The sequence below is a fragment of the Psammomys obesus genome, unplaced genomic scaffold (assembly GCF_907164565.1).
Source record: "Psammomys obesus unplaced genomic scaffold, mPsaObe1.curated_primary_1811, whole genome shotgun sequence".
Lineage (NCBI taxonomy): Eukaryota > Metazoa > Chordata > Mammalia > Rodentia > Muridae > Psammomys > Psammomys obesus.
This window is the reverse complement of record NW_026596460.1, coordinates 4,391,683-4,411,605: the sequence shown is the minus strand read 5'-3', so window position 1 is coordinate 4,411,605 and position 19,923 is coordinate 4,391,683. Positions and strand designations below refer to the sequence as shown.

At 46.9% G+C, this 19,923-nt stretch overlaps 2 protein-coding genes across 2 annotated transcripts; both read right to left on the bottom strand.

Moving 5' to 3' along the window:
• Positions 1 to 4,236: 4,236 nt before the first annotated feature.
• On the bottom strand, positions 4,237 to 9,741 carry Nobox (NOBOX oogenesis homeobox). Its single transcript, XM_055598344.1, has 9 exons — positions 9,673 to 9,741; positions 7,709 to 7,999; positions 7,489 to 7,608; positions 7,060 to 7,166; positions 6,647 to 6,750; positions 6,317 to 6,402; positions 5,820 to 6,051; positions 5,178 to 5,482; positions 4,237 to 4,611 (listed from the first exon to the last, which is right to left on the bottom strand). The coding sequence occupies exons 1-9, from the start codon at positions 9,707 to 9,709 to the stop codon at positions 4,322 to 4,324; spliced, it is 1,572 nt and encodes a 523-aa protein (XP_055454319.1). The 5' UTR covers positions 9,710 to 9,741; the 3' UTR covers positions 4,237 to 4,321.
• A 1,782-nt stretch (positions 9,742 to 11,523) lies between these two features.
• Positions 11,524 to 14,148, bottom strand: LOC129669979 (splicing factor Cactin-like). The gene is given in 2 exon segments (XM_055598346.1): positions 11,524 to 13,960; positions 13,962 to 14,148. Coding segments are annotated over 2 exon segments (2,262 nt in total). The 5' UTR covers positions 14,100 to 14,148; the 3' UTR covers positions 11,524 to 11,836.
• Between the last annotated feature and the right edge of the window lie 5,775 nt (positions 14,149 to 19,923).

The window sequence follows — 19,923 nt, the reverse complement described above, 5'->3', positions numbered from 1 at the left end:
TCTTTTTTTATTAATTAATTCAATTTACATCTCACTCATAGACCTCTTCCTCCTCTCCTCCCAGACTCACCCTCCCTCCTGCATCCCCTCTTCCCTATTCCTCAGAATAGGGGAAGCTCCCTACCCAGACACTCCAACTCATCTATTCACATGAGGATTGAGTTCATCTTCCTCCCCTGTGGCAATTTAAGGAAGTCCCGTAAGGGGGAAGTGATCAAAGAACAAAATTGTCTGTGTCAGAGATATTCCCCACTCTCCTAACTAGTGGGCCACCACGGAGCCTAAGATGCCCATCAGACTATCTTCATGGGGTCTGTGTATATCTATCCTGTAATATATGGCTAAAATCTGCTTATAAGTGTGTGTCTTTTTGGGTCTGTGTTACCTCACTTGGGATGATCGTTTCTAGTTCCATCCCTTTGCCTGCAATTTCATGATTTCCTTGTTTTTAATGGCTGAGTAGTAGTCCATTGTGTAACTAAGATCTAAAATTAATAAATGAGACCTCTTGAACCTGAAAAGCTTCTGTAAAGCAAAGGACACTATCAATAGAACAAAATGGCAGTCTGCAGGTTAGGGAAATGTCTGTGCCAATCCTACATTTGAGAGGCCTGATATCCAGAACATATAAATAACTCAAGAAATTACACACCCACAAAGCAAATAATCCAAGTAAAAATGGGGTACAGAACGAAACAGAGAATTCTCAACACAGAAATTTCGAATGGTGGAGAGCACTTAAAGAAATGCTCAATGTCCTTAGTCATCAGGGAAATGCAAATCAAAATGACTCTGTGATTCCATCTTACACCCATCGGAATGGCTAAGATCAAAAATTCAAGTGACAACACATGCTGGTGAGGATGTAGAGAAAGGGTAACATTCCTCCATTGCTGGTAGGAATGTAAACTTGTACAACCACTTTGGAAATCAATCTGTCTCTGTCTCAGAAAATTAGGAATAGCACTACCTCAAGACCCAGCTATACCACTACTGGGCATACACCAGAAAGATTCTCCACTATACAACAAGGACATTTGCTGAACCATGTTCATAGCAGCTTTATTCATAATAGCCAGAAACTGGAAACAACCTGGATGTCCCTCAACCAAAGAATGAATAAAGAAACTGTGGTACATTCACACAATAGAATACTATTCAGATGCATTTTTCTTCCAAATATATTTTGGATTGCTGATGATTTTAATCTATGGATAATTATTCCACAAATTTGAAGGGATACCTCAAAGATCAATGGAGAAAGATGTTTGCATAATATATTTTGTTTCCACTCCAAACAGTGCCTTTTTTTTTGGTTCTTTTTTTTTTTAATTTTATTTTTCTTATTAGTTACATTTTTTAAACTCTGTGTCCCAGCTGTATCCCGCTCCCTCATTCCCTCCCCAAGCCCACACTCCCTCCCTGGTCTCCTCCCTGCCCCTTTCCAAGTCCGATGATAGGGGAGGACCTCCTCCCCTTTCATTTGACCCTGTTTTATCAGGTATCTTCAGGGCTGGCTGCAAAGTCCTCCTCTGTGGCCTAACAGGACTGCTCCTCTCCTGGGGGTGGTGGGGAGGTCAAAGAGCCTGCCCTTGAGATTTTTTTTTTTTTTTTTTTTTTGGTTTCTTATAGCCACTGAACCAAGAACTATTTTGATGGATTTGTAAACAATTATTATGAGAGTGAGTTTTTGGGAAAAAAAATCCAATAATCACAACAAATTCTAATTTATGAAGTATTATAGGTTACCAGAGTTAGATGCTAAATATAGCTTCAACTTACAGGAAGGCTGAGTCATGGCTGCCAATACTTGGAAGGAAAAAAGAAACAGGACTAAACTTTGTCATGTACTTCCTGGATTTCAGATTCCTCTTTAAATGCTTTTGAGTGTCAATAGCAACTCAGTCCTGAAGAATAGCAAATAATATAATCTTAACATAATTACTGAAGTTTCCCTACCCCTAGATGATTATAGATCTTTCACTAGTGTAGACAGATGCTTGGTCACATGCTAACACACAGCACTGACTCCTGAACAGCCAGCTCTTTTCCATGTCTCCCCTTCCCATCACTTATCTCCTACTGCAACTGACTCTTTAAATGTCTCGGTCTTCTCAGAATATCATTCGAATCACCTGCACCCTTGTTCCCCATGAGAACTGCCCTCCCTATTTCAGGGGACACACTCTCCCATCTGCTACAGCCAAAGCAATCCTCTTTTCCATCATTAGATCCACCTGCTTCTTGCTTGGGTGGGTTCATCGCCTGCCCTCACACTGTAGACTCGACAGTGACCATCCTTCTCCATATGGCCACAATTCTATGCTCCCTACAGCTCAGAGCCTCCCTCTTCTCTTTGCCGCTTACCTTTCCCCCACTGTTTCTTGGTGTTCTCTCTTGACTTCATTATCCTGATGCCCTCTCCTTTGTTCTTCCTAAATCCCTTATCTCCCCTCTTCTTTCTCCTGTGTCCCTCCCTTAACCAGTATTCACATGTCCCCTTCACTCACATTCTTTTTACTCTTTATAAACTTTCCCACCTCATACTAGTCGAATCCTCCTCCTCGTTTCATTTCTTCCCATGCTGGGCATTTCTGTGGTAGATTTTTGCACCCTTTGACAAATTTGCACTCATTTTACCAAACTCATTTTCAATTCTTTGAAGCCTCCTTCTGTATGAGAATACTGATTTTAAGAACTCCTTTCTCCATTTTCCCCTTTCAAGTCATGAATCCCCAGGTTTCCCTGGCATTTTCAGCTTGACTTTTCATGGATTCTCCATGCTCCTCCTCACTGTTTTCTCTGTATGACCTATTCTTTCATACTTTTGCCCTTTGTCCCCTTTACCTCACTGTCTCCATATCTGGGCTTTACTTTTCCTCTTTGAAACTTATTTGAGGATAGAAAAGAATAGTCACAGAATAAAATACATCACTCAGTCAATGTTTTATTTCCTATAATCTCTACTCTCCTTTTCTTTTCCATTTGGGTCTGTCTCTCTGGCATCTCTACCACCCTTTACCTTCTCACACAAAATGACTGTACAGCCACCATCTTGTCTTTATAATCAAGTAGGAGCTCATACAAGAGCCAGTAAGGTCTACTATTCTTCCTTCATTGTGGAATGCCACTTGTCCAGTTTGGCTAACCACCATAGGAGAGGAGGAGGCTGCAATGCTTCATGCAGATATGAAGCTTGCCTGTACTGGGCCGGAAGACGGGCATGCACACATGGGTGTGGCCTCATGTTCTCTTCATTCATTCCTGAGCTCGCTCTTGTCCTATTGTCTAGACCATGAGAGAACATTTTTCTCTTGTCAACCTATTATTTTGCCTCCTTTTTCCATACCTCAAACCATCACCATAGCTGTCTTAGATTTATCTCCTTACCACAAATAGTAGCTATAAATAGACAAAGCTTTCAAAACTTTACTTCATGGTTAAGTAAGAAATGGTAGCCATTTTAACATATTCTCACCACGTACTTAGTAATATGTCTTTTGGTTCCTTTTCCAGTTATGGTGTAAAAGAAAAATCCTCGGATTCTTCATCCCAACTCAGTGAGAGGTCCTATTTGTTTAGAGATTAAAGGTAGCATGACATTGTCCTAACCAGGGAAGTACAGCCTACTTGCCATAGTGTTTTAGGTACCCATCACACCTCATTCTTCCCTTCTGTTATCCCTTCATTTCACCAAAAAGTAATTTTTGGAAAAAATAAGTTAGGATTCACAGTAATAGACAGCTGACATCCAATAGTTTCCATGCCATCACACTTTTTTTTTTTTTTTTTGCGATACTATCCCTATGAAGCTCAAGCTTGAGAGAGGGGTCCAGATTTTCAGTGCTGGGTTTGGGAATAGACTTTAGTAGCAGGACTGAAAAAAAAGCATAAAGTGCTGAAATCCTACCTCCTTTAGTGGAGAAATGGGCCCAGGAAAATGCCAGAGTCCACATAGGGATGCCTAGTGGGGACCTCCCTTGAGGTTTTCATCTAGCAAGCACAGTAAGCCAAGTAAGCAGGAATACAGCTCTTCACATTCACACACACATATACACAAATACCCAGTAGTTTTTTTATTGCATACAGTGGACACCAACTCAGTGTCTAGGAAGGAAATAAACTGATGTATAGTTCAGAGTAACATGGCCCTTCTCTCTTTAGAACTCCCAAGGGGAAAAGGGGAAAATATGATGCCATCTCCCTTCCTTCTCTAAGCCCAGGCTGGAAAGACCTTGGACTCCCATACCAGGCCAGTTTGTAGCCTTTCAAACCTTTCAATCCTGTTCTTCTCCCCAGGCCCCCGACAAGCACCTTTTCTTCACTCTTTGTCCCCAGTTGCATGGCTATTCTTATTTTTGTCTCTGACCTGCTCTGGTGTGGGCTTCTCAAGGAAAGAGGCAGTCTCCTCCTCTGCCAGTTTGCTTTGTGAGGCCCCTGACTCTGGTCTAGTGTTTTCAGGAAGCCCATTGAGGCCTACGGAAGACTGCTTGCTCATAATCTGAGCACAAGGAGCTGGAAGCAGGTCTAGGGGGTGTCCCAAAGCTTGAGGGCAGAATGTATGAGGGGAGGGATGTTCTGGCAAACAATGGCCATTCCAGGGTCCTGGACCTGTGGGGTCAAAGAACACAGGAATTATTAGCTCAGGACTATGAGCATCAAATGTCACCAAATAAATTGTAGAAGAGTCCTATTGTTCTTCCTCAGGACCATGAGCTTCTCCCCCAGAATCAGACAAGCTCCTGGACTCCAGGTCTTATGGTTTCATAACTGTGACTTAGTAGACCATGGGTCGAGACCAACTGCTGGCTTATATAGGTACCCAGAAGACCAGGAATCACCTGGATGTCTCTTTCATTCCCCCTATAGAACTTTTTCATGATGGTGGGCTTTGGGGTTTCAGAAGTCCAGGTAGCTAGGCATAATAGCTACTACCAATTCTGTTGTCCCAGATCCTTTTGTTCATTATTTGTAATGGTCACCAAATCCTTCAAGAAGATGAAACTAGTGTTCCAATACCAGGCCAACAGAAGTTTCAGGATAGCTACAAACAGGGGCAAGCAGGAGATTTGCTCACCATACTTGAGCTACCTAAATCTGCCTTCTAGATAAGGAGGCAATTTGTCCTTTCCCACTTTTAAACAAAAGGGGAAGTTTTCTTTCCAGCTCAAACTCACCCATATTTCCAGCAGGTAGCTGTAGCAAGCTCTGACCTGGTGGGGGCCCTGGACAATATTCCTGCGACAAGTCCCCATTGAGGCCAAAAGGAAATGAAAAAAGAGAGTCTTCCAGTGGTAGGAATGTCAGCGAGCTTGGAATGGGGAAAGGGAAGGGGGGCAGGTATGGAAACTGGGACTGAAGGGGTGGGAAAGGAGGGGTCTGTGGAGCCTGGGAGAACTGGAATGAACCCAAGTGGCTGCTTGCTTGATAATCCTGAGGCCCAAGGTCTTCCAAGTTTGAGTAGGTGGGTGGTGAGGTGATGCTATGAAGGACATAGGAGTATTTAATGAGGTGTAACAGTGAGCTTCTCAGTCCCACACACAGTAAAGAGACCATTCCCTTTTAGTTTCTTTCTCCATCTCTGTGGCAACATCAAACCTTGGACACCACTTCCACATCCCCCATGCTTCCCAGCCCCGCTCACTGCTTCCCCTTGTCTCTCTTCTACTGCTACAAAGTACCAGCTCACTTCTCCTCCAAACCCACACATCCTTTACTCCCCATCATAGAAGCCACTCATTGACCCACTCAGCCCTTTCCTCTCCCTACTATCTTCCTTTCCTTGTCTCCAAGGCTACAAATGAGCTTAGTCTCCATACCTGGTGCCCCAGGACCCACAGGGGATGTCCTTGTATATGCTGTCACTCCCAGGAATATCCTGAAGTGGAGGCATCACTTGAGGAATTTGAACAGGATCCAGAGGAAGGGGAAGGTTGCTCCTTTGAATAGGTGGTGGGCTGAGGAGTGGTGGGGTCACTGCCACCCTCTGAGCACCCCCATTGTGCTGAGATGGGGTCAGAGTCTGGTTGGAAGTCAGCAACATGGGAGGCTCTAGGAAAATATGGCAAATAGGGGTTTTCAATGTGAGGAGATGGGGATGAGGGGGTAGCTATGACACAGCTAAATGGCAGACAGCACAATGCCCAGGGCTTGACTGGTATACAACCTTAGAGAACTGTGGTCACTGCCACTTCTGTGGAGCAAAGGCTTTTTTATTTTTGTTTCAACTACCTTTTTAGCTTTCATTCCTCCCTGTCTCCCCCCCCAAAAAAAAAAAAAAAAAAAAAAAAAACGCTTTCTGAAGGTGGGCGCTCACCAGGAAAGGCATCCAGAATGTGCTCTGGAGGAACAGGGCCAGGCTCTAGGTCTGTAGGTATAGCAGCTAGGAGCTCAGGTGCAGATCTGGAGGCAGAGAGAAGGAAGACCTTGGCTCTTGTGGCTATTTAATTTAGAACTCAGATTTGGTGCAAGGAAAGGGCCACCAGCAACTCCTTGTCCCAGCCCAGCCCAAATTCCATGAAGGATTAGCTAATACACCCAGGAATCCTCTCCCAGCTTCCAATATTCTCCTTCAAGACCCCAGGACTCCTGTGTGGACCCCACTCTTGCTTGGTGTGGACAACCAAAGCCCAGGGGCCATGCGTACCTGCACTGGCTGCTGTCCACACTGGGGGCTACAGGACCATTCTTATTCTCTTCATTCAGTTTCTCTACTTTTCGCCACTTTGCCCTGCGGTTCTGAAACCACACCTATGGAGAGAGGAAGGCACCTGAACTTGAGAATGCTGGCAGAGACAGAGGCTTGGGGGTGACTGTGGAGTGCCCTTTACTGGGTTTCAGCTGCAACTCAGCTTAGACGATTAAAAAGATCTCTGCGGTGTTTGCCTTCCTCTTTTAATTGGTTAATGCTGTGGCTGGTGGAACAGTTGGGACACCCTTGCATCTGAGACTAACTTCAGCCTCTGTCCCAGCTGAGGCTGAGCACATGCCCTCTTCTAGATAGTTCTAACCGGCAACTTCCATGTTACTCTGCTGACCAATTAGCCAGCCCCCCTTTACCATGATGCGTTGGGGGGTGACCCCCACCATCTGGGCAATCTCGTGGCGCTTGTCACTGTCAGGATAGTGGTCTTCCTGGAATATCCGCTCCAGGTCCTCCAGCTGGTCTGCAGAAACAAGACACTTAATGGGGAGGCCAGACACCATAGTAGGAGAAAAGAAAAGAAGATGCTCATAGCAGATAAGGCCATTGGCTCCAGCCCACTAGCCAGGCCTCCTTTCATGGAGATGGTGTGATATATACATCTCTGGCTCTTCTATCCAGGCTTAACAAGTCAAGACAACTTGCCTCACCTTCCCTTCAGGAGTCAAAAGTGTTGGCATTGTCATGGACAAAAAGAAGCATGCAGGACAAAGGGACTAACCACACCCCAACATCCTGAGGCCACACCTTTCACAGATCAGTTTCCTCCATCTCGAGGGACTAACCTGAGCGGTACAGGGTTCGAGTCTTTTTCCGAAGTTGACAGGTGACTTCTAGGGATTCTTTCTTCAGGTCTTCCGCTTGACTCTTCTGGGTCAGTGTCTTGAGGAGACTGGGGGCTTGGCCTGGCTCAGAAAGCACATGTTTGTGTGTAGCACACGTTGAGTGACATCGTAAAAGATGATGTTAATGCCAAAGCCATGATGTTTGGCCTTTTGGGCTTACCAGGGACTGCAGAAATGGATGACTTCACTCTCTTTGGCTTTTTCTCTGGAAGAGAGAAAACTTCTCCCTGGGGTTGGGGACTACATGCAGCTGGTGCTGGGTCTTTGTGCACTCTGCAGGTGTCAGCAGCTACTGACTCCCCCGTGATCTTTGACAGTGGCCTCTTTCCTGAGCCAGCTCTGGGGAGTGAGGACCTCTTGCCATGGTCATCTTGAGTAGGTGGGGCAGTTTCCCGTAGAGGTACCTCTGTCTCCTGCTCAGCAGTCCTGGCCTTGCCACCAGCTTCCTGGCCTATGGAGAGCAGTAGTCACTGGCCTCTGAACTGGGTGGTAGGGTCCCTTCCTCCCTGGTTCTAATCTGTTGTTAGAACCTAAGCTTTCCTTTGCCTGTCTACCAAATGAGGCCTGAATGCCAGTCTGACCTTCCTAACTGGACAGTCAGGAGGATGGATTAGAGCAGTGGTTCTCGACTTGCCAAAGGCTGCAACCCTTTAGTACAGTTCCTTATGTTGTGCTGACCCCCAACCATAAAATTATTTTTGTTGCTACCTTGTAACTGTAATATTGCTACTATTATGAATCATAATGTAAATATCTGTTTTTTTTTTTTCTCATGGTCTTAGACAGATCCCTGTGAAAGAGTCATTCCACATCTCAAAAGGATCATGACCCACAAGTCGAGAACCCCTGATTTACATTAATCCAATTGCTCTGGAAAATGTAAACGACTACTTGCAAATATGCATGGTCTTAATGTGAGAATAGTGGAAAGCTGGGCACACATTTTCTCAAAATTTCCCAGATATCTGAGGTGCAAGTTCAGGGGACAGGCATCTATATTTCTAATAGACAGTTGTTGGGGAAGGGGTGAGTAGGAAGAGAGCTGCAGACAGGCTGCCGTTCTGGCTTTCCTGTTCCAGAAGGAAAGCAAGATACTATGGCCTGCAGAGGAGACAAAGCAGGCTCCTTGGGGCTCCACAACACAGGCACAGGCAGAGGCTATCTGTGGGGATCACAGGAAACATGTCTTTACTGTGCCCTTTCCCCTCTCCCTCCTCAATCCATGTGTTTTGGATCCTTTCCACCTCTCCTTCCACCCAGTCCAACTCTTCTGCATATGAGAAAAAGCTCCCATCCGGAGGGAAAACCTCTTCCCACCCGGACGCTCACGCTCCCAACTCTGAGGCAACGCTTACAAACCATGCTTGCTGTGGGTGCTAACACTGATCGCAGTACCCATTTGATCGCCCCACCAAAAGACAGGCACTTCCCCTCAGGTCAAGAAATGGCGGCAAGCTTGCTGAGTAACCAACCCAAGACCACACAGGGATAGGCACAGGGGCACAGGCGACCCTCGACCACCTCCTAGAATTTTTCCCAGGATCCCAAACACTTCCCTTCTTTTCTTCATGTACTCAGAACACAAGAAAACCCACCTCCCGGAGTTGCTGTCATTTCCAATGAAACCAGAAAATGTGTAAATAAGTGCTAACTAGAGCCTTTGATGTTGACTCGAAAAAATAACTTTCTAACAATATATAAAGCTGGGGGCAAGTCCCGACTCAAGAGCCTCTTCCAGACGATTCTAAATACACCATGGAACACTTCAGAAAGTAATGGTGAATGGAGGGTCACTGGAATAAGTAAACTTCCTAGCACTTTCACAGGGCTTGTAGCACAATAATAAATATGGTACAAAGTAGACACTCAGCGAACTTGAACATTATTGGGTAATGTACTTTAGTGAGAAGGGTGAGTGTCAGAACCTAGATTAGACCAGTGCTGGAGACCAGCTTTCTACCTCAACCCTTCTGGATGATCCCTAAATAGAAGAATGTAGTAAGGTCGGCTCTCTTCCCCACTACCACCCACAGACCTAAGCAGGCTCTTAAGATTGGCAGACTGGCCCGCAGACTTCATGGGCTCAGCAAGCTCTCCCCAAGGACGACCCCCATGCGTGCTCACCCCGCAGTTTCCTGCTGAGCTTCTCCGTGGGTTGCATGGCCCAGACTCCCACTCCTCAGCCCTCCCTGGTACAACAGGCGCAGCCTTAATGAAGTACGTGGGTTGGCCAGGTGTGTGGAGTCTGCACAAGCCAGGGAGCACAGCCGGAGCTTGCGCCCCCAACCCCACCCCCAGGGCGAGGCGCCGGACACCTGTGGTGGGGGTTGGGGAGGCTGGGAGATCCATCCCGCAGCTCCTTGCGAGCCTTTATGCAGCCCATTGGGCACCAGATGCCCTAACACTGGGGCAAGAGCAGAGCAGCAGCAGTATTGCAGACCTGTTTGGGTGTCTTTGAAGGTGATGTTCCCAGGTTCACCCACATCCCAGCAGGCAGTGAATGGATATGGTTGTGGTTAGCTCTTGACCCTTGCTTGTGCAGAGAGATCTCTGAAACCACTCATGAAGATGAGACAGTCCTTCTACTGCTTGCTTCAAGGTTTCTTGTGCCTCAAAGTCTGAACTGACTTAAGTATCCTTAACATACAGATCCAGGGGCAAAAGCAGGACTGGAGCTGAAAGTACCCCAGGCCTGGAGATTATACTTCTGGGATCCGCACAACTTTGTGTAGATGAGGTTCAGGCTTGTCCAGGGTTTCTTGCTGTGCTTGCCCATTTAATACCAACTTTCTAATCCAAGACATTCCTGGTTCCTGGAATGTTTATTTCTCTTTGAAAAAGATAAATTACAAAATTATTGTTGCTTCTTACCACAGGAGTGGGAGGGGGTGAGGAATGTAAGTGCTGGCCAGATTGAAACAGCTGCTGGGAGCTGGGGCATGAAGATCGTGCCCTGACCAGAGAGCAGGTGTTTTGATTTCAGTATTTCAAAGCTCCTGGACACCAGGCGGTTTCCTGCCGTATTAAACAATCAGCTACCGGGAATGTTTTCCTGTGTCCTAAGACTCTCTGAGAGGCTTCCTGTACACAGAGAGACTCTAGAAGGCTGTAGGAGTTTTAATTCTTTCTGCAACGTAAAAAGATAAATTAACTAAGGGCTAGTAAGATGGCTCAGTGGGTAAAAGCACCTTTTCCCAAAACCTGATAACCTGAGTTTACTCCAGAATGAAAAGTAGGAGAGAACTAGCTCTTAAAAGTTGTCCTCTGACCTCCATAGTCTTGGGGTGGTGACATGAGCCCTCACATAACACACACACACAGAGGAGGGCAGGGATAAAATTTAAAAGATTAAAATGCAAACTAAATAACTTTTAGTAATCAGAAATTGGGGCATCTGCCTTTCATTCTTATGCCCCTGTAAAACTGATACCAGGTTTAAAGAGAATTTTAGGCACAACATCCAGTTTCTATGATAGAAAATCTGTAGCAGTCTAGGTCAGGCAAGCCGGAAATGGGTGCAGGCTTATTTGGTGGTGACGTGGTTGTAGCTGGAACACTGTGGTTCACTTGAGTATACACTTAGAGGACAACGACTGGGTATCAGGGACTGTGGGAAAAATGACTGCCTTGCCCACAGCAGCTTATTGGTAGACACAGGTGAAAAGAGTAGCTCAGTAGAATGGGTCATGTCAATGCTACATGGTCCTTACCCATTGATGGCGACATAGGGGGCAAACAGGAGGCAGACTGGGGAACCCTGAACAGCAGAGTCTCTCTTGGACCAAGAACCACTTCTTAGAAGTGCTGACCTTGGCTGTGAGCTGTGTGACTTACCATGTCACAGCCTGCCTACAAGCAAGCCCTCTCCCTTGGAATAAGGGCCTTCCAGAGGCTGACCCTCTGTGCCCCATACCCAGGTGTTAGGAGCACTTTGAACTGGTGGTTTTTAAAATATTCTGAAACCCAGCCATGAACCAGGATTTTAAATTTTTTTAATTTTTTTTCCCAAGAATAAGCTTTTTATTAAATGTATCAAAACCACATGGAGTTCCGCGGCTGAACAAGTCCGTGGAAACAAAAGAGTATTTCTGCCGCCTAAGGCAGTCTTTTCAGAGAAATAGATCTGTTCCTTTTCAGATGGGAGGGGATCCGGAAGGCCACAGCCACATGGTGCTGCCGACCAACCGTAGAGCTGATTCAATCCCAAGGCTTAAGGGAAGCAGCCAGGTCCCTTCCGCCCTCCCACCTGGGAGCTGTCCAGGGTCCAGCCTGGCGGGCGCCACCTGTGTCACCGGCGATATCGGTACCGCTTGAAGTGGAACCAGAGCTGGAAGATGCCATTGGCGAACTGGCAGCGGAAGCCGTGGCGGTGCGAGTACTCCCACTCGCGGCTGACGATCTTGAAGGCGATGTCCTCATAGGGCGGGCCAGCGTGGAAGCGCAGGATGGCGAAGTCGCGGTTGTCTGGGCAGGCCTCCAGGAAGTACTCGGGCGTGGCGCGTTTGCGGATGAGGTCAGGGTAGAAGATGTTGAACTTGTAGCCCTGCACGATCTTGGGCGGCGGGTTGTCGAAGTCATAGTGTGTCTGGTTGTACTTGTTCCACTCAAAGCCCGTGTGCACGCGGTTGAAGAATCGCGGCTTGCGAGGCCGGTACTTGTCCGCCCACAGGTAGGCGCGGCCGCTAAGCGGCATCTCCACGCTGAACTGCGCCTCATCCTGTCCCATGCCCTCACGGGCACGCCGGAAGAAGATGTCTTCGGCGCTCTCGCTCGCATCCCCTGTGGCCTGGAGCTGCTGGCGTGAGAGCTGCAGCCGCTGCAGGTCTTCATGTGGCTCCAGCACATGCGCGTCCAGTGGCAGCTCATGCGAAGTGAGCAGCTGTGGGCTGTAGCGGCCGGCGTCGTAGTCCGCCAGGCTCTGCTGGATCAAGTCCTCTTCCATCAGCACCGCCTCCCCATCTGCCTCAGGCTCTGCCTCCGCCTCCCCGGGTGGTGGAGGCCCCTCAGGTTCCGCGGGGTCCACAGACGGCCCGGGGCTGGGGTCCTGCTCCTCAGGCTCAGGGCTGTGAGTAGCCGTGGGCTCCGACTTGAGGATGGGGAACAGTGGCTCGCTCTCCACACCTTGCTCCTGCTTCAGTTTGAACAGCTTCTGCCGGAGTACATCCTGGTGACGCTCGCGGAGCCTGGCCCTGGCCATATGTGCACGCAGCTGCTGCAGCAGGCTCTCCCAGTAACCCATGTCGAGGTTGGGGCCGCCTGCGCGAATCTTGCCCTCAATGCCCTGGAAGATGACCTGCAGCTGGTTGTAAGTCTTGCCCTTGAACACCGACTGCACATCTGAGCTGACAGAGGCGTTGACTCCCTCACGGCGCTCACCCGGCCCTTTGCCTGAGGCCTCCAGCTTTCGGAGCTTGGCGATCTCGTCCTCCGTGATGGTCGTCATGTCCCGCCAGAAGTCCACATTCTTGCCCTGTTCCAGCTCCATGTACACCTGGATGTCCTCCAGCAGGTCCTCCATGTCAGCCACCGTGAGGCCATTGAGGAAGGTGTAGGGCTCGTGCATCTCGACGGCCAGGTCGTCATCCTCGGCGCTGATGTACTTGGCCAGCAGGTCGATGGGCTTGGCCCGCCCATCTCGGATTCGGATCTTGGAGCGAAGCTTGGCCTGCCGGAGGTGGAAGCTGTCCTCTTGCTCCTCCCAGGTCTTAAAGTGCTCTGCCTCCTTCTCCCGCTGCAGCAGCTCCAGCTCCTGCTCCCGCATGGCTTTCTCTCGCTCCCGCTCCAGCCGCAGCTGCTTCACCTTCTGCAGCTCCAGCCGGTTGTCTTCTTGGATCCTCTTGTTGCGTTCCTTCAGCTCCTTCTCTTCCAGGTGGCTGATGCCTTTCTTCTCCAGCGCCTTGTTCCAGATGAAGGTGCCCAGCAGGTTGTTGTCCCCAAAGGGGTTGTCGGTGTTGGTGTAGCCCATGTACTCCTCGCCCCAGCCCATCTTCTCCCGCTTTTTGCGCTCCTTGGCTTCCTTCTTGGCCAGTCGCCTCGCACGCTTCTCCTCGGGCGTCTCGAAGGCCTTGAGCATCTCTTCTTGCTGCCTCCGCTCCTCACGCAGCCTCAGCCGCTCCTGCAGGCTCTGCTGCTGGCTCAGGGTCAGGGCGGCTGCCCCAGGGCTCCGGGAGCGTCTTGGGGATTCTGAGCTAGATGCTGATGACCCTGGGGACCACGAGCGCCTACGACCCCGCCGGGCCCTGGAGCCTCGTGGCAGCTCCTCCCCAGAGTCAGAGTGTGAAGAATTGTCCTGTGGGTGCCATCGGGGTGGCCGAGGGTCCCGGCTTCGCCTCCCAGACCTCTGCCGCCGGTCTCCCTCGGAATCTGACCTGCGTCCCCGGCTGCGGCGCCTGCGTTCGCGCCGCCTGCGTTCGCCCCTCGTGTTCCCGTCGCCTCCGGATCTTCCGCCCATGGCTCTGGCTGCGACTGCGGCTGTGGCTGTAGCTCCAGCTCCGACTCCTCCGATCCCTGCGACCCGCGGACTGGGAGCGCCAGCGACTGGAGCGACCCATTTGACAGTCCGCGCCGCGCACGCGCGGGCGTAAACAACCAGATTGCTTGGCGCCGGGGGCTTTCCTTTGCTGCGGCGCGCCGGAGTCTGCCCCGAGGCGCCTGATCCTGGAGAACGATTTATTCCTGCTGCTCCGCCCTGCGTGGGCGCCACAGCCTGAGACATCTCTTGGGTTCTCAAGTTAGACATGCATGAGGGACTCCGAACGGGTTACGGTCACACTGAGCGGGGAGACTCTCCATCAAGGCAATGAAGTAGACTGGCCCGGGCGGGTCCTCGCGCCGGCCCGGGGCGGGCCTGAGAACAGGGCGTGTGTCCGAACCAGGATTTCTTAATGAAGTTGTTTAAAATGGGCCCTGAGGCTTCATTCTCTGAAATCTTAATTACTACTAGTCAAAGGAGGGACCCCAAACACGTACTTTAACAAGAACCTTGGGGGATTTACTATACCTCATAACTGAGCCACTTTTAGATTTTTGAAAAGTAAAGTCAATTAAAACCTTTCTCGAAATGCCTTGGGGTACAACTCAGCGGTTTGGTGTTTAGCATGTTCAAGGCTCTGGGGTCGATTTTTGAGCACTGCAGAGCAAAATAAAACCATACTTCTGCGGAATAAATGTGGAGGCTATAGGTGATGGTGGCCCAGAGCGGAGGGAAGGAAATGACTTTTCCCCCTCTCCTAGGGTATCTCCTTGCAGTGAGTGGCAGGATACAATTTTTAAATGCGAAAGGAGTGTAACCTATCACATTAAACAGAAAACAAAAAATGTTATCCTTCTGGCCTTTGCTCCTGCTTTTTTGTCTTTTTCTTATGGGCTGCTCTCTGGGTGAAGGTTAAAGATTTTTGTTAGGGACTTGGGGTGGGGGATTTTTAAAGGTTTGTTAATTTTCCAAACACGTAATTGAATTTGTTAGGGTTGGGATATAAAGTTTGTTTTCTCTTGCTTCTGAACATCTGGGCTTATTGTGATTTCTTTCCCTCAAAATGACACAGTTCAGTGCTTTCTTTATTTACATGAAGAATGGCTTATACTTGATTACCAGCGGATTTTGTTTAGGATGTACAACACTGCCTGCTTGATGGGAAGCGACGGTGTTGACAATAAGTGACAGTAAGTCCTACCTCTGATGGAACAACTTGAAGGGAAGGGATTGTGTCATGGCAGTTAACACTTGTCAGACAAGAAAGACATCCCTGTTCCATGGGAGACCACAAGATGTTGTTTTAGGGTCTCAAGGATGTTTATTTCCAAGTCTTGTTTGGCAACATTTCATCTTCACAGTTTCTGACTGTTTGATATATTCAACTGTGTTTGCATTTTTGTTTTTATTGGTTTCATAGTTTATAGGGACAAAACAAAAACTACACTACCCACCCCCCCACCATGCAAGAACCATTTGTTACAACATCTTTTTCTTTCTTTTTCTTTCTTCCTTCTTTATGGATACAATCATGGAAGAGCAAATGAAATGCACCAGCTGCTGTTAGGAAATTGTTGTCGTCTCCCCCCTCCCCCCAGAGCTAACCTTATAACTGGGGTGAGCGAGTAAAGTAAGCTCTCTTTGTCCATTCCCTTTCTTTTTTATTTACTGATAACCACAAGTAATTGATGGCAGAAAAATATGTTCCAAGGCAGTTGTTCTGTTTTGAGCCACACCCAGGATCACTGGGAGGGCTGAGACCAGAGATGCAGGAGTAAGTTGTGACATGTGGAGATCTACACAGGTCTAGGATAGTGAGACCAGAGTCTCAGCAAACACGGGAGGCCAGGATCCTGGAAAAAGAGAAGTTTTGGTGTGAAGCATAAAAACCGAGAAAGGCTCAGGCAGGCCCAGGGTTAGAGACCACCACTTTCAGAGTGTGAAGAGGGCAAATAGCCAAGTGACGCAAAGCTGATAGTGCCACTTCTGGGGACAAGAAAGGAGGAACCACCCATCTCCAGCCAGAGGCTCCTTTGGAAAGCAAAGGACAGGATGGTTTGAGCTGTTGGTAAAAAGGATTGAGGACACCTGGGTGAAGTGGGCACTGTCCTGGTAGGGCCAGATTAGATCGGGGTGTGTGGATTAACATAATAAATCTTCATTCCTTTGCTTAGAATGCTCCAGATTGGGTTTTGTGCTAAGAATGTGGACTGTGAGTGACATGTGACTGCTCTTGTTTGTAACTGACCTCCACTGTCTTCGATCTGAAATTTAGAAAATGCTTTAACATCGGCTCTATTACCATGGGTCTGGTTTGGAGGTGCTTTCTCCTTTCTATTCTCTTTTTGGCTTAACCAGAGTTATAAAGCTGGGATGCCAATTCCAGCTCAGCCTGCAAGTTACCCCTAAAGATTTGTTCTAACCTTTACCAGGGCTTGGCTCCCCTCTGTCCCAGCCTTTGTTGTGCCTTTCAGTCTTTCAGAATGGCCTATGCCTCAGGCCAATAGAAAAGCTGGTTATCAGCCTGGAACATCTTTACTTCCCTTCTATTTCAGTCAAAGTCTTACACATACTTCAAAGCACAGAACAAATCCTCAGTTTTCTATGGAGCCTGACTCAGCTAGAGTTTATTGCTCCTCCTTTGTACTGTCCTTGAATTATACTGTGTTTATATTTACATAGCATTATTTAACACAGGCTGACCTAGCTAGAATTTTGCCAGTCCTTCACAGGATTGAGTTCTTAGATGATAACTTCCATCTATTGTATGTCAGATATTTCCACTTGCTTAAAAAAATCACTCATTTTTTTACAGTTCTATTATTAGCCCCGTGTTATTGACGATAATAGTAATAGAACTGTTGTGGTGAGCTTACTTTCCCAAAGTCACAGTGGCCAATCATGACCCTGTCAGTCAGTTCCCTCCTGAACTCCTAGGCATCAAGTTAGAGTGTTTACCTGACTCTCAATCACTGTGATTGATTGATTTATTTACATATGGCAGACTAGTAACTAGTCATTGCATCAAAAGTTGTTCACCAATACCAAGAGTCAGGCTGCAGGACAGGGAAGATAGCCAAGGCTATAAAAGGGTCTCGGAGCAGTCCTGACTCTTGACTGCCTTGAAAATCCCATAGGTCTATACAGGGAATAAAATTACCCCAAACTATATTCACACACAAATGCAGAAAGAGCTAGTGAGACCTAAGTAAGTTCTGTGGGCTTCCTATGAGATTTCACTGGAGCTGAGCCTAATGAGCCCATGGGGGAAGCTGGGCGAAGGGTACATGGAATCTTTATATTGCTTCTGACAACCACATGTGATCTAACCATCTCTGGACAAAAAAGCAGGAAAAAAAAAAAAACCCTTCATTCCTGACCATAAATTCAGATTATTTGGGCTTATGTAAGTTTAATTCATAAAATTAAACACTGTATTTTGAAGGTAGTCGTATTGCTAATTTTGTTGGCAATTTAAAATAATTTATTCTTGCTCATTTTAAAAGATTTGCTTATTTATTCTCTCTTTCTGTGTGTGCATGCTTGTGTCAGTGTGGATTGTCACAGCTCACTTATAGAGGAAGTCAGAGGATAACCTGCAGAAGGGAGCTGGCTCTATCCTTCTACCATGTAGGTCCCAGGAATTCAATTCAAGTCCTCAGGTTTGGTGACAAGTGTTGCTTCCAACCGAGCCATCTTTCTGGTTCCATTTGTTGCTTCGTCTGTGTGGCTTGAATGTCGTGGTGCTGTGTGGAGATAAAAGGTAAAAGTACAGAGTTAACTCTATCCTCACACCTTTACAAGGATTAAAGAAACAAATTCCAGCTGTCAGGCTTATCCAGCAAGTGCCTTTACCTGCTTACCCATCTCACTGGCCCTATTGATAATAATTTCTAAATAGAGATTTAAATTATATTAATTTCCTGAACAGGATTGTGGACAGCCTCATTCGTTTTAAAAGTAAGAGAAGGTATATGTCTTGCAGTGGGAATTTATTAGAAAAATAATGGTAAATATGTAACAGTTTGACATGGAAATATTTCTGTTGAAACAACAGTATTAATCATTGACATGTTGATGCATTTCCTTACTGCATCTTTGCTTTGTGGTGGCCTTTAATATTCATCACGATAGTAATTACTCTCTTTGTAATTTTAGACATCTCTCTTTGGGAAGGTATGGTGAAAAGCAGTTTTGTATCATTGCAGAATCTTCAGACTTTAGAGTGAATCTTAGACTTTAAAGTAGCACAATAATGCAACTGCTCTACAAATATTAGGAGAAAAAGTATTTTAACTTAATGTTTACATTTTAAAATGTATTTACTTTAACATTATATATATTTACAATGTATATCAGTGTTTTGTCTGCATTTATGTCTGATCCTCATGTGTGTGCATTGCCCATGGAGGCCAGAAGAGATCATTGGATCCCCTAGGATTATGAGTCCTGTGTGGGGTCTGGGAATCAAGCGCAGAGCCTCTGGAAGAGCAGCCAATGCTCTTAACTACTGAGCATCTCTCCAGAACCTACATTTTTTTTTATTTAAAAAGGAAAATTTACAATAAAGCTTCTGTTTTTTTTTCTTTGTGGGCTTCCCACTACAGTCTTGCAGTTGTTACTGATTTTTAGCACCTTGTTTTTTTTTTGTTTGTTTGTTTTGTTTTTTAATTCTCAAGTCCATTAGGAGTTTGAGTTTGTCAGAATGGTCTGCCTGAATGGAAGATGTAGTGCCAGAATGCACCATCTAAGAGGGGTCATGGAACTGTGACTATGTCCTTTGCAGTCTAGCCGGGCAGCCATAGAGGATAAACACGTATCTCTGAGTGGGTCTTTTTCCTTGCTATGGCATGCTGGGGCTGCAAGACTTTCTCCAGGCCAGGGTTAGTGGATCCTGTTAGGGTGTGCTTGGTGAGACCTCAATTCCCAGGAAGAGGCATCCCTCTCTCCAGAGCACCCCTACCCCAGTTCTGCTCGTATTATCTAGACCTGAGCCCCTATACCCTATGTTTGTCACCTTCCTTGTCCTCTGTGTTCCAGGAACCTGCCAGGACTGGGACAAAGAGTATAAAAGGTATGGTCATGTCATGGGCTCCTCTGGCCTCTTCCAGTAACAAACTTTTAGCCTACTAGTATTATGCTAACTATTCTAGACCTTTACAATTGACAGTGCCCAGACTATGTCTTTAAATGTATACTTTGCTTTATATTGATCAAGGACAAGATCACTAATGTGGGTTAGAAGCTAGCAGTAACTTCCTTTGCAACAAAGAAGGATGGTGAAATGAGAGGCCTGCATTTGGTGAGGCAGGGAAATTAAACAATAGCAGACTAGATTGATTACCTGGGAAATAATTCAGCCTGCCAAACCTGTCATTCAGTTTGTTGGAACTAATAGAACTGGATAGGCTGCTATGCCTGGTCTTAATATTGCAAAAGGCTTCTTGTTGTCTGTTTTTCCAGCTAAGTTGCTTTTCACCCAGTTGAAAGCCTGGGTGGGGTTTTGCCTGGACACTCTGGAGTTTAATCTTGGGGTCATGCAGAGCAGGCCTTGTGGTGGGAGAAAAAATGTGAGAAACAGATAAAGACATGTCTGGAATTTCTAGTTTATTTACCTGAATTTTTATTTTATAGTTTAAATAAGGTCTCATTGTCCCCAAGATCCCAGGCTGATCTTGAAGTCATGATGGTCCTGCTGCAGCCTCACAAATGCTGGGATGACACTGCATGAGCCAGCAACTAGGCTCACACACACTTCAGATTTCTAATCTGAACTTCTACAGCTCCTGCTCTGAGTTGGGGTGGGGTGCTATCCATCTATTTATGTATCTATGTATCTATCTATGTATCTATGTATCTATCTATCTATCTATCTATCTATCTATCTATCTATCTATCTATCT

Excerpts from the sequence above, each read along its gene's own strand:
- Nobox (XM_055598344.1), bottom strand. The coding sequence starts at position 9,709 with ATGCAACCCACGGAGAAGCTCAGCAGGAAACTGCGGG. Across the intron at positions 7,167-7,488 it reads TCGAACCCTGTACCGCTCAG|ACCAGCTGGAGGACCTGGAG; the intron begins GTTAGTCCCTCG and ends TTGTTTCTGCAG. Across the intron at positions 6,052-6,316 it reads CATTCTGGATGCCTTTCCTG|AGCCTCCCATGTTGCTGACT; the intron begins GTGAGCGCCCAC and ends ATATTTTCCTAG.